The sequence below is a fragment of the Cherax quadricarinatus genome, chromosome 10 (genome assembly GCF_038502225.1).
Source record: "Cherax quadricarinatus isolate ZL_2023a chromosome 10, ASM3850222v1, whole genome shotgun sequence".
NCBI lineage: Eukaryota > Metazoa > Arthropoda > Malacostraca > Decapoda > Parastacidae > Cherax > Cherax quadricarinatus.
This window is the reverse complement of record NC_091301.1, coordinates 34,754,875-34,772,131: the sequence shown is the minus strand read 5'-3', so window position 1 is coordinate 34,772,131 and position 17,257 is coordinate 34,754,875. Positions and strand designations below refer to the sequence as shown.

General features: G+C 43.8%; 1 protein-coding gene across 4 annotated transcripts in view; it reads right to left on the bottom strand.

Moving 5' to 3' along the window:
- The window catches only part of FipoQ (F-box/LRR-repeat protein FipoQ), a gene marked incomplete at its 3' end in the record, with an annotated part of 174,640 nt that overhangs the window by 154,392 nt on the left and 2,991 nt on the right, over positions 1–17,257 (bottom strand). For all 4 annotated transcript variants that reach the window (XM_070083770.1, XM_070083767.1, XM_070083768.1 and 1 more), the window contains 1 exon segment: positions 16,133–16,299. In XM_070083770.1, the coding sequence (XP_069939871.1) occupies positions 16,133–16,222 (90 nt within the window).

The window sequence follows — 17,257 nt, the reverse complement described above, 5'->3', positions numbered from 1 at the left end:
AGATGGTCCCTCACAGTCCCCCAGCATCACCACTAGAGGAAGATGGTCCCTCACAATCCCCCAGCATCACCACTAGAGGAAGATGATCCCTCACAGTCCCCCAGCATCACCACTAGGGGAAGATGGTCCCTCACAATCCCCCAGCATCACCACTAGAGGAAGATGATCCCTCACAGTCCGCCAGCATCACCACTAGAGGAAGATGGTCCATCACAATCCCCCAGCATCACCACTAGAGGAAGATGGTCCCTCACAATTCCCCAGCATCACCACTAGAGGAAGATGATCCCTCACAATCCCCCAGCATCACCACTAGAGGAAGATGGTCCCTCACAATCCCCCAGCATCACCACTAGAGGAAGATGGTACATCACAATCCCGAAGCATCACCACTAGAGGAAGATGGTCCCTCACAATCCCGCAGCATCACCACTAGAGGAAGATGGTCCCTCACAATCCCGCAGCATCACCACTAGAGGAAGATGGTCCCTCACAATCCCGCAGCATCACCACTAGAGGACGATGGTCCCTCACAATCCCCCAGCATCACCACTAGAGGAAGATGGTTCCACACAATCCCCCAGCATCACCACTAGAGGAAGATGGTCCCTCACAATCCCCCAGCATCACCACTAGAGGAAGATGGTACCTCACAATCCCCCAGCATCACCACTAGAGGAAGATGGTCCCTCACAATCCCCCAGCATCACCACTAGAGGAAGATGGTCCCTCAGAATCCCCCAGCAACACCACTAGAGGAAGATGGTCTCTCACAATCCCCCAGAATCACCACTAGAGGAAGATGGTACCTCACAATCCCCCAGCATCACCACTAGAGGAAGATGGTCCCTCACAATCCCCCAGCATCACCACTAGAAAAAGATGGTCCCTCACAATCCCCCAGCATCACCACTAGAGGAAGATGGTACCTCACAATCCCCCAGCATCACTAGAGGAAGATGGTACCTCACAATCCCTCAGCATCACCACTAGAGGAAGATGGTCCCTCACAATCCCCCAGCATCACCACTAGAGGAAGATGGTCCCTCACAATCCCCCAGCATCACCACTAGAGGAAGATGGTCCCTCACAATCCCCCAGCATCACCACTAGAGGAAGATGGTACCTCACAATCCCCCAGCATCACCACTAGAGGAAGATGGTCCCTCACAATCCCCCAGCATCACCACTAGAAAAAGATGGTCCCTCACAATCCCCCAGCATCACCACTAGAGGAAGATGGTCCCTCACAATCCCCCAGCATCACCACTAGAGGAAGATGGTCCCTAACAATCCCCCAGCATCACCACTAGAGGATGATGGTCCCTAACAATCCCCCAGCATCACCACTAGAGGATGATGGTCCCTAACAATCCCCCAGCATCACCACTAGAGGATGATGGTCCCTAACAATCCCCCAGCATCACCACTAGAGGAATATGGTCCCTAACAATCCCCCAGCATCACCACTAGAGGAAGATGGTCCCTCACAATCCCCCAGCATCACCACTAGAGGAAGATGGTACCTCACAATCCCCCAGCATCACCACTAGAGGAAGATGGTCCCTCACAATCCCCCAGCATCACCACTAGAAAAAGATGGTCCCTCACAATCCCCCAGCATCACCACTAGAGGAATATGGTCCCTCACAATCCCCCAGCATCACCACTAGAGGAAGATGGTCCCTCACAATCCCCCAGCATCACCACTAGAGGAAGATGGTCCCTAACAATCCCCCAGCATCACCACTAGAGGAAGATGGTCCCTCACAATCCCCCAGCATCACCACTAGAGGAAGATGGTCCCTCACAATCCCCCAGCATCACCACTAGAGGAAGATGGTACCTCACAATCCCCCAGCATCACCACTAGAGGAAGATGGTCCCTCACAATCCCCCAGAATCACCACTAGAGGAAGATGGTCCCTAACAATCCCCCAGCATCACCACTAGAGGAAGATGGTCCCTCACAATCCCCCAGCATCACCACTAGAGGAAGATGGTCCCTAACAATCCCCCAGCATCACCACTAGAGGAAGATGGTCCCTAACAATCCCCCAGCATCACCACTAGAGGAAGATGGTCCCTCACAATCCCCTAGCATCACCACTAGAGGAAGATTGTCCCTCACAATCCCCCAGCATCACCACTAGAGGAAGATGGTACCTCACAATCCCCCAGCATCACCACTAGAGGAAGATGGACCCTCACACTCCCCCAGCATCACCACTAGATTAAGATGGTCCCTCACAATCCCCCAGCATCACCACTAGAGGAAGATGGTCCCTCACAATCCCCCAGCATCACCACTAGAGGAAGATGGTCCCTAACAATCCCCCAGCATCACCACTAGAGGAAGATGGTCCCTCACAATCCCCGAGCATCACCACTAGAGGAAGATGGTCCCTAACAATCCCCCAGCATAACCACTAGAGGAAGATGGTCCCTCACAATCCCCCAGCATCACCACTAGAGGAAGATGGTCCCTCACAATCCCCCAGCATCACCACTAGAGGAAGATGGTCCCTCACAATCCCCCAGCATCACCACTAGAGGAAGATGGTCCCTCACAATCCCCCAGCATCACCACTAGAGGAAGATGGTCCCTCACAATCCCCCAGCATCACCACTAGAGGAAGATGGTCCCTCACAATCCTCCAGCATCACCACTAGAGGAAGATGCTCCCTCACAATCCCCCAGCATCACCACTAGAGGAAGATGGTTCCTAACAATCCCCCAGCATCACCACTAGAGGAAGATGGTCCCTAACAATCCCCCAGCATCACCACTAGAGGAAGATGGTCCCTCACAATCCCCCAGCATCACCACTAGAGGAAGATGGTCCCTAACAATCCCCCAGCATCACCACTAGAGGAAGATGGTCCCTCACAATCCCCCAGCATCACCACTAGAGGAAGATGGTCCCTCACAATCCCCCAGCATCACCACTAGAGGAAGATGGTCCCTCACAATCCCCCAGCATCACCACTAGAGGAAGATGGTCCCTCACAATCCCGCAGCATCACCACTAGAGGAAGATGGTCCCTCACAATTCCTCCTCTAAAGAACATAAAATATCACTGTTAAATATCGTAGTGACTGAAAAAAGCATAAATGCTAAAATTAACAAAGAAAAACTTTTGCAATAACCGAACTTCGTAGAATTAGCAGGAATTTTTTGGAAAATGAAATTGTAAGTTTACTGTTATATTCTTTTAAAATACATATTAAGAAATAAAGTACAATCATCAAATACACTAAGACAAAAACGTTTTTTTTCGTGCCTTTCTTAGAGCAAAATCATCCAAAAGTCGATCAAAATTTGTTTGTGTAAGTTTACAGTGAAACATATAAGTGAACAGTATTTAGATAAGGCTAAAGAGGTCTTTGTGGCATTTATGGATTTGGAAAAGGCGTATGACAGGGTGGATAGGGGGGCAATGTGGCAGATGTTGCAAGTGTATGGTGTAGGAGGTAGGTTACTGAAAGCAGTGAAGAGTTTTTACGAGGATAGTGAGGCTCAAGTTAGAGTATGTAGGAAAGAGGGAAATTTTTTCCCAGTAAAAGTAGGCCTTAGACAAGGATGTGTGATGTCACCGTGGTTGTTTAATATATTTATAGATGGGGTTGTAAGAGAAGTAAATGCGAGGGTCTTGGCAAGAGGCGTGGAGTTAAAAGATAAAGAATCACACACAAAGTGGGAGTTGTAACAGCTGCTCTTTGCTGATGACACTGTGCTCTTGGGAGATTCTGAAGAGAAGTTGCAGAGATTGGTGGATGAATTTGGTAGGGTGTGCAAAAGAAGAAAATTAAAGGTGAATACAGGAAAGAGTAAGGTTATGAGGATAACAAAAAGATTAGGTGATGAAAGATTGAATATCAGATTGGAGGGAGAGAGTATGGAGGAGGTGAACGTATTCAGATATTTGGGAGTGGACGTGTCAGCGGATGGGTCTATGAAAGATGAGGTGAATCATAGAATTGATGAGGGAAAAAGAGTGAGTCGTGCACTTAGGAGTCTGTGGAGACAAAGAACTTTGTCCTTGGAGGCAAAGAGGGGAATGTATGAGAGTATAGTTTTACCAACGCTCTTATATGGGTGTGAAGCGTGGGTGATGAATGTTGCAGCGAGGAGAAGGCTGGAGGCAGTGGAGATGTCATGTCTGAGGGCAATGTGTGGTGTGAATATAATGCAGAGAATTCGTAGTTTGGAAGTTAGGAGGAGGTGCGGGATTACCAAAACTGTTGTCCAGAGGGCTGAGGAAGGGTTGTTGAGGTGGTTCGGACATGTAGAGAGAATGGAGCGAAACAGAATGACTTCAAGAGTGTATCAGTCTGTAGTGGAAGGAAGGCGGGGTAGGGGTCGGCCTAGGAAGGGTTGGAGGGAGGGGGTAAAGGAGGTTTTGTGTGCGAGGGGCTTGGACTTCCAGCAGGCATGCGTGAGCGTGTTTGATAGGAGTGAATGGAGACAAATGGTTCTTAATACTTGACGTGCTGTTGGAGTGTGAGCAAAGTAACATTTATGAAGGGATTCAGGGAAACCGGCAGGCAGGACTTGAGTCCTGGAGATGGGAAGTACAGTGCCTGGACTCTGAAGGAGGGGTGTTAATGTTGCAGTTTAAAAACTGTAGTGTAAAGCACCCTTCTGGCAAGACAGTGATGGAGTGAATGATGGTGAAAGTTTTTCTTTTTCGGGCCACCCTGCCTTGGTGGGAATCGGCCGGTGTGATAATAAAATAAAAAATAAGTTTGTCACTTTTATTGCACAGAATGTTCTGTGCGGACGATCTCTCTTGAGACATTACGGCACTTAATTCATTTTTAATTCTTTTGAGGCTTGAAAAAGACTTTTCTCCTAACAAGTTAGTGACCATTAAGCTCAAAATTATCCGCAAGATTACTTCCACATTAGGGATGGCCATCTGAACATTTTCCTTGGATATAATTTGATAAAGTTGTGTAAAAGACAGTGACTGCTCTTCTGCCATCAAGAGTTTAAGATGAACATCTTCTGGGTATGCTGCCATCAACAGTTTCCAGTGAACATCTCCTGGGTATGCTGCCATCAACAGTTTCCAGTGAACATCTCCTGGGTATGCTGCCATCAACAGTTTCCAGTGAACATCTTCTGGGTATGCTGCCATCAACAGTTTCCAGTGAACATCTGGGTATGTTGCCATCAACAGTTTCCAGTGAACATCTTCTGGGTATGCTGCCATCAACAGTTTCCAGTGAACATCTCCTGGGTATGCTGCCATCAACAGTTTCCAGTGAACATCTTCGGGGTATGCTGCCATCAACAGTTTCCAGTGAACATCTTCGGGGTATGATGCCATCAACAGTTTCCAGTGAACATCTTCTGGGTATGCTGCCATCAACAGTTTCCAGTGAACATCTTCGGGGTATGCTGCCATCAACAGTTTCCAGTGAACATCTTCTGGGTATGCTGCCACGAACAGTTTCAAGTGAACATCTTCTGGGTATGCTGCCATGAACAGTTTCAAGTGAACATCTTCTGGGTATCAACAGCAGTGAACATCTTCTGGGTATGCTGCCATCAACAGTTTCCAGTGAACATCTTCTGGGTATGCTGCCATCAACAGTTTCCAGTGAACATCTTCTGGGTATGCTGCCATCAACAGTTTCCAGTGAACATCTTCTGGGTATGCTGCCATCAACAGTTTCCAGTGAACATCTTCTGGGTATGCTGCCATCAACAGTTTCCAGTGAACATCTTCTGGGTATGCTGCCATCAACAGTTTCCAGTGAACATCTTCTGGGTATGCTGCCATCAACAGTTTCCAGTGAACATCTTCTGGGTATGCTGCCATCAACAGTTTCCAGTGAACATCTTCTGGGTATGCTGCCATCAACAGTTTCCAGTGAACATCTTCTGGGTATGCTGCCATCAACAGTTTCCAGTGAACATCTTCTGGGTATGCTGCCATCAACAGTTTCCAGTGAACATCTTCGGGGTATGCTGCCATCAACAGTTTCCAGTGAACATCTTCGGGGTATGCTGCCATCAACAGTTTCCAGTGAACATCTTCTGGGTATGCTGCCATCAACAGTTTCCAGTGAACATCTTCTGGGTATGCTGCCATCAACAGTTTCCAGTGAACATCTGGGTATGCTGCCATCAACAGTTTCCAGTGAACATCTTCTGGGTATGCTGCCATCAACAGTTTCCAGTGAACATCTTCTGGGTATGCTGCCATCAACAGTTTCCAGTGAACATCTTCTGGGTATGCTGCCATCAACAGTTTCCAGTGAACATCTTCTGGGTATGCTGCCATCAACAGTTTCCAGTGAACATCTTCTGGGTATGCTGCCATCAACAGTTTCCAATCTTCAGTTTCCAGTAAACATCTTGAATCAGGGTATGCTGTCATCAACAGTTTCAAGTGAACATCTTCTGGGTATGCTGCCATCAACAGTTTCCAGTGAACATCTTCTGGGTATGCTGCCATCAACAGTTTCCAGTGAACATCTTCTGGGTATGCTGCCATCAACAGTTTCCAGTGAACATCTTCTGGGTATGCTGCCATCAACAGTTTCCAGTGAACATCTTCTGGGTATGCTGCCATCAACAGTTTCCAGTGAACATCTTCTGGGTATGCTGCCATCAACAGTTTCCAGTGAACATCTTCTGGGTATGCTGCCATCAACAGTTTCCAGTGAGCATCTTCTGGGTATGCTGCCATCAACAGTTTCCAGTGAACATCTTCTGGGTATGCTGCCATCAACAGTTTCCAGTGAGCATCTTCTGGGTATGCTGCCATCAACAGTTTCCAGTGAACATCTTCTGGGTATGCTGCCATCAACAGTTTCCAGTGAACATCTTCTGGGTATGCTGCCATCAACAGTTTCCAGTGAACATCTTCTGGGTATGCTGCCATCAACAGTTTCCAGTGAACATCTTCTGGGTATGCTGCCATCAACAGTTTCCAGTGAACATCTTCTGGGTATGCTGCCATCAACAGTTTCCAGTGAACATCTTCTGGGTATGCTGCCATCAACAGTTTCCAGTGAACATCTTCTGGGTATGCTGCCATCAACAGTTTCCAGTGAACATCTTCTGGGTATGCTGCCATCAACAGTTTCCAGTGAACATCTTCTGGGTATGCTGCCATCAACAGTTTCCAGTGAACATCTTCTGGGTATGCTGCCATCAACAGTTTCCAGTGAACATCTTCTGGGTATGCTGCCATCAACAGTTTCCAGTGAACATCTTCTATCTTCTGGGTATGCTGCCATCAACAGTTTCCAGTGAACATCTTCTGGGTATGCTCAACAGTTTCCAGTGAACATCTTCTGGGTATGCTGCCATCAACAGTTTCCAGTGAACATCTTCTGGGTATGCTGCCATCAACAGTTTCCAGTGAGCATCTTCTGGGTATGCTGCCATCAACAGTTTCCAGTGAGCATCTTCTGGGTATGCTGCCATCAACAGTTTCCAGTGAACATCTTCAGGGTATGCTGCCATCAACAGTTTCCAGTGAACATCTTCGGGGTATGCTACCATCAACAGTTTCCAGTGAACATCTTCTGGGTATGCTGCCATCAACAGTTTCCAGTGAACATCTTCTGGGTATGCTACCATCAACAGTTTCCAGTGAACATCTTCTGGGTATGCTGCCATCAACAGTTTCCAGTGAACATCTTCTGGGTATGCTGCCATCAACAGTTTCCAGTGAACATCTTCTGGGTATGCTACCATCAACAGTTTCCAGTGAACATCTTCTGGGTATGCTGCCATCAACAGTTTCCAGTGAACATCTTCTGGGTATGCTGCCATCAACAGTTTCCAGTGAACATCTTCTGGGTATGCTACCATCAACAGTTTCCAGTGAACATCTTCTGGGTATGCTGCCATCAACAGTTTCCAGTGAACATCTTCTGGGTATGCTGCCATCAACAGTTTCCAGTGAACATCTTCGGGGTATGCTGCCATCAACAGTTTCCAGTGAACATCTTCTGGGTATGCTGCCATCAACAGTTTCCAGTGAACATCTTCTGGGTATGCTGCCATCAACAGTTTCCAGTGAACATCTTCTGGGTATGCTGCCATCAACAGTTTCCAGTGAACATCTTCTTGTTATGCTTCCATCAACAGTTTCCAGTGAACATCTTCTGGGTATGCTGCCATCAACAGTTTCCAGTGAACATCTTCTGGGTATGCTACCATCAACAGTTTCCAGTGAACATCTTCTGGGTATGCTGCCATCAACAGTTTCCAGTGAACATCTTCTGGGTATGCTGCCATCAACAGTTTCCAGTGAACATCTTCTGGGTATGCTGCCATCAACAGTTTCCAGTGAACATCTTCTGGGTATGCTGCCATCAACAGTTTCCAGTGAACATCTTCTGGGTATGCTGCCATCAACAGTTTCCAGTGAACATCTTCTGGGTATGCTGCCATCAACAGTTTCCAGTGAACATCTTCTGCTGGTATGCTGCCATCAACAGTTTCCAGTGAACATCTTCTGGGTATGCTGCCATCAACAGTTTCCAGTGAACATCTTCTGGGTATGCTGCCATCAACAGTTTCCAGTGAACATCTTCTGGGTATGCTGCCATCAACAGTTTCCAGTGAACATCTTCTGGGTATGCTGCCATCAACAGTTTCCAGTGAACATCTTCTGGGTATGCTGCCATCAACAGTTTCCAGTGAACATCTTCTGGGTATGCTGCCATCAACAGTTTCCAGTGAACATCTTCTGGGTATGCTGCCATCAACAGTTTCCAGTGAACATCTTCTGGGTATGCTGCCATCAACAGTTTCCAGTGAACATCTTCTGGGTATGCTGCCATCAACAGTTTCCAGTGAACATCTTCATATTAGCAAGAAAGGAAAACATCTGTCCAACATCACTGTACACAGTAGCTCTTCTTTTTAAATTGGCTTCAACTACATCTAGTGTAGGAATAAAGAATTTTACCCTACACTTACCTCTTGAAGATAGTTTATCTAAAGCATCAGAACGAGGTGCACTTCCCTCATTTCCTGGCCGTTGCCTTACTCTTGTCTCCTTGTGACAGTTCTGTAGTTAACATTTGACAAGGTGGCTTCTGCTCGTTGTTCAAGCTTATTAAAATCTTCTATAATTTTGCTTAAAAAATCCTGAAGTGAACTGTACAAACAGACACAAGTACTCAATAACAGTTTTGATTTCTGAACGGCTTTGCTGACCTTGTGAAAATGACCCAGCACACGGGTTCAAAAGTCCAGCATAAACACAAATTCCAGTTCTTATATTTTCTGCAAAAGATTGTTATCTTGAAGCCTGGTATCAGCCTTCTCATTAACGTCAGTGTTTATAATTTATGATACATTATTACTAAGAGTTAAGCGAGAAATTTCTTATACATCTGCAACATCTCATTACATTGTAACAGTATTTGCCTGGGGAGGGAGGATTTCCAGCTTCTGTGCTTCATGAAGGATCATTATAATAATGGTAAAAAATACAGTCCAGTAGATGAGTAAGATACGTGTGCAACAGACAGGTATCTTCACTTCCGGAAAGCTTCGCCTACACAGCAGGCCCGTGGAATGGTGGTAATAGCGCTCGCTTCACACGGTGAGGGTCCGAGTTCGATTCCCGGCGAGGGTTGAAATACCGGGTGTGTTTCCTTACACCAGTTGTCTATATACCCATCACTATAAAATAGATACCTGAGTGTTAGTAGACTGGTGTGGGTCGCATCCCGGGACAAAACTGACCTAATTTTCCCGAAATGCTCTGAATAACAAGCTGCTTTCTATATAGTTTACCTGGAGAGGGTTCCGGGAGTCAACGCCCCCGTGGCCCGGTCCGTGACCAGGCCTCATGGTGGATCAGGAACTGATCAACTAGGCTGTTACTGTTGGCCGCACTTAAATACGAACCACAGCCCGGCTGGTCAGGTACTGACTTTAGGTGCCTGTCCAATGCCTGCTTGAAGACAGCCAGGGGTCTATTGGTAATCCCCCTTATGTATGCTGGGAGGCAGTTGAACAGTCTTGTGCCCCTGACACTCATTGTGTTGTCTCTTGTGCTAGTGGCGCCCCTGCTTTTCATTGGGGGATGTTGCATCGTCTGCCGAGTTTTTTGCTTTCGTAGGGAGTGATTTTCGTGTGCTAATTTGGTACTAATCCCTGTAGGATTTTCCAAGTGTATGTAATCATGAATCTCTCTCGCCTACGTTCCAGGGAGTACAGGTTGAGGAACTTCAAGCGCTCCCAGTAATTGAGGTGTTTTATCTCCGTTATGCGCGCCGTGAAGGTTCTCTGTACATTTTCTAGGTCAGCAATTTCACCTGCCTTGAAAGGTGCTGTTAGTGTGCAGCAATATTCCAGTATGTCACTGATGTCAGCTAGGCCTATATACCTTGTACATATACTTGTAGAAATTAGTATATTATTATACAGTCGAATACAGAAGTGATTAATGATTGGTTAATGGGGTTTAAAACATATGGGGTCTTGAAGGCTGCATGTCACCTGTTCATCACCAGTCAAGAAAATTTCAGTCCCTAAAGTAGGAATTAAAGTAAACTTTCAGCATATATACTGAGAGACATATATACCTCACGGTGTATATATGCTGTGTCGTGTGTGGTATTTACCTCATATTTGTGATCATGTGTCAATCTCTTAACAAAACAAACTATTCATAATATTATTTTAGGTTACAAAGATAGTCTTAGTGAATCACTTATCTCCAACAGTGTCCATCACTTGTTCTTGCTTATAATAGTGAATGTTTAAATTAAACCCATAAAGTCAAGGTATTATCTTCTCTCTTGTAGCTGGTTCACCCTGCGAGGAGCAGTGTGGCAGTGTCTGGCACTACTTGGCACTCACCCTTGGCTAGTGCCCTCCACCTGCGCTATTTGTGGCATGCTTGGTGGCACTACCCTGCTCTCTTTCTGTGGTGGCCCAGTGGTAGTCCTCTCCCTCGTCAAAGCCCGGGTTAGATCATGGAGTGGATGCATTCATTGGGTGTTTTTCCTAACACATGTTGCCTTTGTTCGTCTAACATACTTCTTCCTCGTCTTTCCATCATCATATTCTCTCTCTGACAAGAAATTCAAGAAGACGCTTGCAGGAAGCAGTGGCATCAGCTGCCTTACATACGTATATCAGTGTTAATGCCAGAAAACGAATAAAAAGGATACCCTCTGAGTTAGAATAGTGGGACATGTGCCAGCTAAGAGAAAACGTTACCCTTACAAACTATGTAAATATGTACAGGCTTTTGATATTCATTACTTTTGTAACTTGTCATGATTGTGACCAGATCTACCTGGAGTTCATTACTTTTGTAACTTCTTCAGCTATCAAAACTTTGGGGTCCAGTCCCTGGACCGATAATGTACCCCTGTAATCTTTTGACTACTGCCCACACCATGGGTATGGGGTGCATAGTAAACATTTAACTAAACTTATGATTTCTATATAATATTTTACGACTATTTTCCCTGTGAGTACGACAATTTATCTATAAAGAGTAATGAGAGATGGAATAATTGTTCAGCCATTTTACACTTACAAGGATTTCAATGGGAGATTTATAGGTGAAGATATACATTAATATTAAATTTGTGAGTCTTACGGGTAACTATAAAATTAAGGCATGTTAGCGAAAAAGCTTTAGTTAATTATTTCATACATAATATACAAATTGCAATGGTTGTCAGGGCGCACAGATGCTTTGGTTGCCCATATATATATATATATATATATATATATATATATATATATATATATATATATATGTTTGTGTGTGTGTGTTTAACAACACTGCACTAGTCAAGGAGTCGAACCCATGCTGTTTTGGCCCGCCTCATGGTGAGAGAAAACGCATGATGCTTTAGACCACTAGACCACACTATATACATACATACATACATACATACATACATACATACATACATACATACATATATATATATATATATATATATATATATATATATATATATATATATATATATATATATATATATATATATATATATATATATATATATATATATATATATATATATATATATATATATATATATATATATATATATATATATATATATATATATATATATATATATATATATATATATATATATCAAACAATCGAAGACATGCGATCTTAACAATGCAAGACAAGCCACAGGGGGTTGGAAATCCTCAGCTCAAGTATTTTCACACATCTCAGTGCGTCATCAGGAGCTATGCAATGTTGCAAGACTGCAACTGAAGGACTGAGGGGAAGTTTTTTCAGTGCCGCAGCGCGGGTTGGCACCAGAGAGGCTGTGGCTTTGCTGGTTCACTGTGAACCATAAACGATCTCTGAATTTGTTCAAGCTCTCATATGAATGTTACCGTGTCACAGGTAGTGATTGACACCGTGTCACAGGTAGTGATTGACACCGTGTCACAGGTAGTGAATGACATCGGTCACAGGTAGTTAACGTTACCGCGTCACTGGTAGTGAATGACACCGTGTCACAGGTAGTGAATGACACCGTGTCACAGGTAGTGAATGACATCGGTCACAGATAGTTAACGTTACCGCGTCACTGGTAGTGAATGACACCGGTCACAGGTAGTTAACGTTACCGCGTCACTGGTAGTGAATGACACCGTGTCACAGGTAGTGAATGACACCGCGTCACTGGTAGTGAATGACACCGCGTCACTGGTAGTGAATGACATCGGTCACAGGTAGTTAACGTTACCGCGTCACTGGTAGTGAATGACACCGTATCACAGGTAGTGAATGACACCGCGTCACTGGTAGTGAATGACACCGGTCACAGGTAGTTAACGTTACCGCGTCACTGGTAGTGAATGACACCGTATCACAGGTAGTGAATGACACCGCGTCACTGGTAGTGAATGACACCGGTCACAGGTAGTTAACGTTACCGTGTCACTGGTAGTGAATGACACCGTGTCACAGGTAGTGAATGACACCGCGTCACTGGTAGTGAATGACACCGGTCACAGGTAGTTAACGTTACCGCGTCACTGGTAGTGAATGACACCGTGTCACAGGTAGTGAATGACACCGCGTCACTGGTAGTGAATGACACCGGTCACAGGTAGTTAACGTTACCGCGTCACTGGTAGTGAATGACACCGTGTCACAGGTAGTGAATGACACCGCGTCACTGGTAGTGAATGACACCGGTCACAGGTAGTTAACGTTACCGCGTCACTGGTAGTGAATGACACCGTGTCACAGGTAGTGAATGACACCGCGTCACTGGTAGTGAATGACACCGGTCACAGGTAGTGAATGTACGGAACATTGACATAACAATCAGCGTATCAGCTGCTCACCAACCAACATTCTTCCTGGTTGTTGTTGTAGATTCGCCGGTATAATCGCCCGGCCCGGGCCTTTTCCAAGAGGTGGCCCGGTCAAAATAATTCTTCCTGGTGTAGGAGGTGTCACTTTTCAGTGACGGCAGCCGCTGCTTTGAACACAAATTAAAACATCCTCAGATGAAATAGCATAAGTAAATCAATAGTTACATATATTTTATATTCATAAATTCATTCATGGATGGAGATCTTGTCGTTCGGAAGATCACTGGAACTGTGACTTCCTCATACTTCTGGCAAGACTGCTATTGAAAGAACGATATTAAGTGTATTTCTTTCTATGGGTCACTACATTCTAGTGGAAGACGACTGGTGTGGTTGAAGAAATATTTAATGGGAGTTTACAGATAATTACACTTAAAAGGCCTCTTGTATACATTTAGTATAGACGTTTTGGTAGACCAAAATGTCACTATTGCATAGTTAATGTACTCTGTTGTATAATTACTTATCTATAATTACTTATTTGTAGCTAAAGGAGTGTGCCAGCTAGATTATGACTTGTAATAAAGTTGATAGCATTACCGACAATATGTAAAGTAAAAGGACACAGGTACAACTAATGTGATATTTTTATTGTGGCAACGTTTCGCTCTCCACGAGCTTTGTCAAGCCGTTACAAACAGTACATGGACACAGAGGGTATATATAGGCTCAGAGTGAGGTGCGATACTAGTAGTAGTAGTAGTAGTGATATAAGTTGCAGTAGTAGTAGTAGTAATACAATATGTTAGAACAATTAACTCGCACTTGAGTAAAAGGATATAAAAGCTATAACTTGGGTAACATAAGAATATGTTAGACAAATATTTGAGGCTGGAAAGAGAAGGTCTGTTTCAATGTTCATTCTCTGTAATGTGCTTGTGTAGTACTAACAGGAGAGACTATGTGATGGCAGGTTTACTGTTTTCAGGAGGATTCTTGCTAACACTTTAGAGATGGTGAAGCTGCCTTTGTTTTGTTTAATTGTATTAGAAACAGCTATTAGTGAAGATTCAAGGCACTTGCGTCTGCGAAAATTAGTTTCTTTGATCACTAATTGGGCGTCCCTGAATTTAATGAGATGATTGGTGGAATTTCGGTGTTGTACACAGGCGTTAAGTTATCGTTCCTACATACGTAAATGTGTTCATTGAGGCGGGTGTCGAGGTTTCTTGCTGTTTCACCTACACAGATCTTGTCGCAGCCTCCACAGGGTATAGTGTAAACTCCTGCGTTGACTGGTTCGTGGTGCTTGGATTTTGTTCTGGTTAAATCCTTTATTGAAGTGCTGGAAGCGATGGCGACTCTGGTGTTAGCTTGTGTAAGTACTTTAGAAACGTTCAGTGCAACCTGGCTGCTGAGAAGAATTATAACTGTGTTAGGAGTGGTGTTGTTGCGTGGAGAATTAGTGATCTGAAGAGCTCTTTTCTTGCAGTCTTTGATGAAAAAAGAAGGAAAATTTAAATCAATGAAGGTTTGGTGAATGTATGTACATTCCTCGTCAAGAAACTCAGGACTACAAATTCGGTATGCTCTCAGGAAAAATCTGATGATGATGCCTCGTTTGGGCTATTCCAATTAAGATACTAAGACCAAACGAGGCATCATCATCGGATTTTTCCTGAGAGCATACCGAATTTGTAGTCCTGAGTTTCTTGACGAGGAATGTACATACATTCACCAGACCTTCATTGATTAAATTTTCCTTCCTTTTTCATCAAAGACTGCAAGAAAAGAGCTCTTCAGATCACTAATTCTCCACGCAACAACACCACTCCTAACACAGTTATAATTCTTCTCAGCAGCCAGGTTGCACTGAATGTTTCTAAAGTACTTACACAAGCTAACACCAGAGTCGCCATCGCTTCCAGCACTTCAATAAAGGATTTTACCAGAACAAAATCCAAGCATCATGAACCATTTTTAGTATGTTTTTAGCACTTCCTTTTCCCTAACTTACAGTAGCAGCCTCTTGTTCCTCCTCTTAATGGTGTTGGGAACTTTTGCCCATCAGGTCACCAGCGCTCAGAATGGCGAGCATTAACTTGCACTGTAGTTAAAGATAATATTACCCGGTACACGCATCAAACGTGTGCTGATGTAAAATTTCATCATTTCTGGTTGGTGAGAAAGACACAACATAGCAGAGGAAGGTGGTGGTGGTACCACCAGCAGAAGACAACACAGCAGAGGAAGATGGTGGTGGTGGTGGTCCTACCAGCAGCAGACACAAAACAGCAGAGGAAGATGGTGGTGGTGGTGGTGGTCTTACCAGCAGCAGACTTCAAGAAACAATCAACACTCCTCATCAACTTATAAGGAACAAATATGAAAGTATTATGATGCTTATTGAAGCGAACAGTAAACACTGCTTGTGGGAAATATTACAGGAACCAGCAGCTTCCAGATCTGGCTACAAATTACCTAACACATGGCAGCATAGAAATGACTGGATAGGTAGAAGTTTTTCTGATATACACAGTGAGGCATGTACAACCCCTCATCACTCCTCAGTTTATATACACTGAGTTTATTTTAATTCCTGTGTGGAGAAGCGACGCATCTTTGATGTTAAGAGTAATGATCACTCTCCTCTAGTCCACGTATTTCATCCTTTTTAATTTAATTGTTAATGTTTTCTTGCATAATAACATCAACATAAAATATATATCATCATTATTTTATTATTATGTTCACGGACAAAAAGGTAAACTAGTATGGGTTATTTAGCGCTATTAACTTTGTGACTATCAAAACCAGATGTTACTTACTGTTTTGAGTCTCTTGGCTCCAGTACTCTCATGGTCGATGATCTCCTGGGCGCCCTGCACCACCAGACCCCATGACTCCATTGCTACCATTTATTCCCTCCACCAGAGTCACCACCACCTGCACCACTGAGGTCCTTCACCACCTACACCACCTGCCACTGCTCAAACTATCTCAATGTAGTGGAAAGCAAGTTGGTTGGTTAATAAGGATGAAAACCTATCGACTACTCTAGGGGTCATTAAGACTACGTAACCTTTTCAGCACCAGATAAGATTTTTTTTAACCCAAAGTCAACTAGGGATTAAAGTAATCTCTCAGCGTATATACGCTGAGAGATATATACCTATTGTTGTATATATCCTGTGAAGCAACAGGGTTTTAAACTATCAGGTATATCGATTGTAACCCTTTTAGAGAATAAACCTGAACTGAATTGAATTGAATTGAAGATCCAATTCAAATTCGTTTATTTTTTTTTCCATGTCAAAATAACTGGTAGGTCCTATTTATAGATATAAACTTTACACGACTATACGTTGCTTAATATTGATTCGGAAGTTTTACAGTATATTTCAAGTTAGGTTTGATTAGCTTGACAACAATGTGGATTTGCCAGGGATCTTTACAGTTTGGAATACAGCGGATTCTCGAAGTAAAATTTTTATACTAATAGATTTTAATATACTATTAATAAAAAAAGTCATTATTTTCCTGGAGAAATATTGGCAACATATGGAAATCTGTATCTAGATGAGCTGTAAATTTGCAGCTGAATGAGCACTAGTCTGCATGGCCGCTATTCAGTTTACAATGCTTCAGTCATCTCGAAGATTGTCTAACCCAGGGGTTCTCAACTAGTTTCAGTCCACGGACCGCCACGCCAATAAATAAAAAATATGTGGACCACCTCCTTTTGAGTAGTTATAAAAAAATGAGCAGCCATTTTGATTCTAAATTTTTTGGGAGATTCTCTTCTCGTTGAGAGATTTTCCAATATTTATATTTATTGACTGACTTACACAGTTGTGTTTTGCTGGTCAGCTGCTGGAATCTCGTCTCTCATCACGATAACTTACTAACATGTTACAAATATAATTAATGTCTGTGACTGAGAATACAGAATA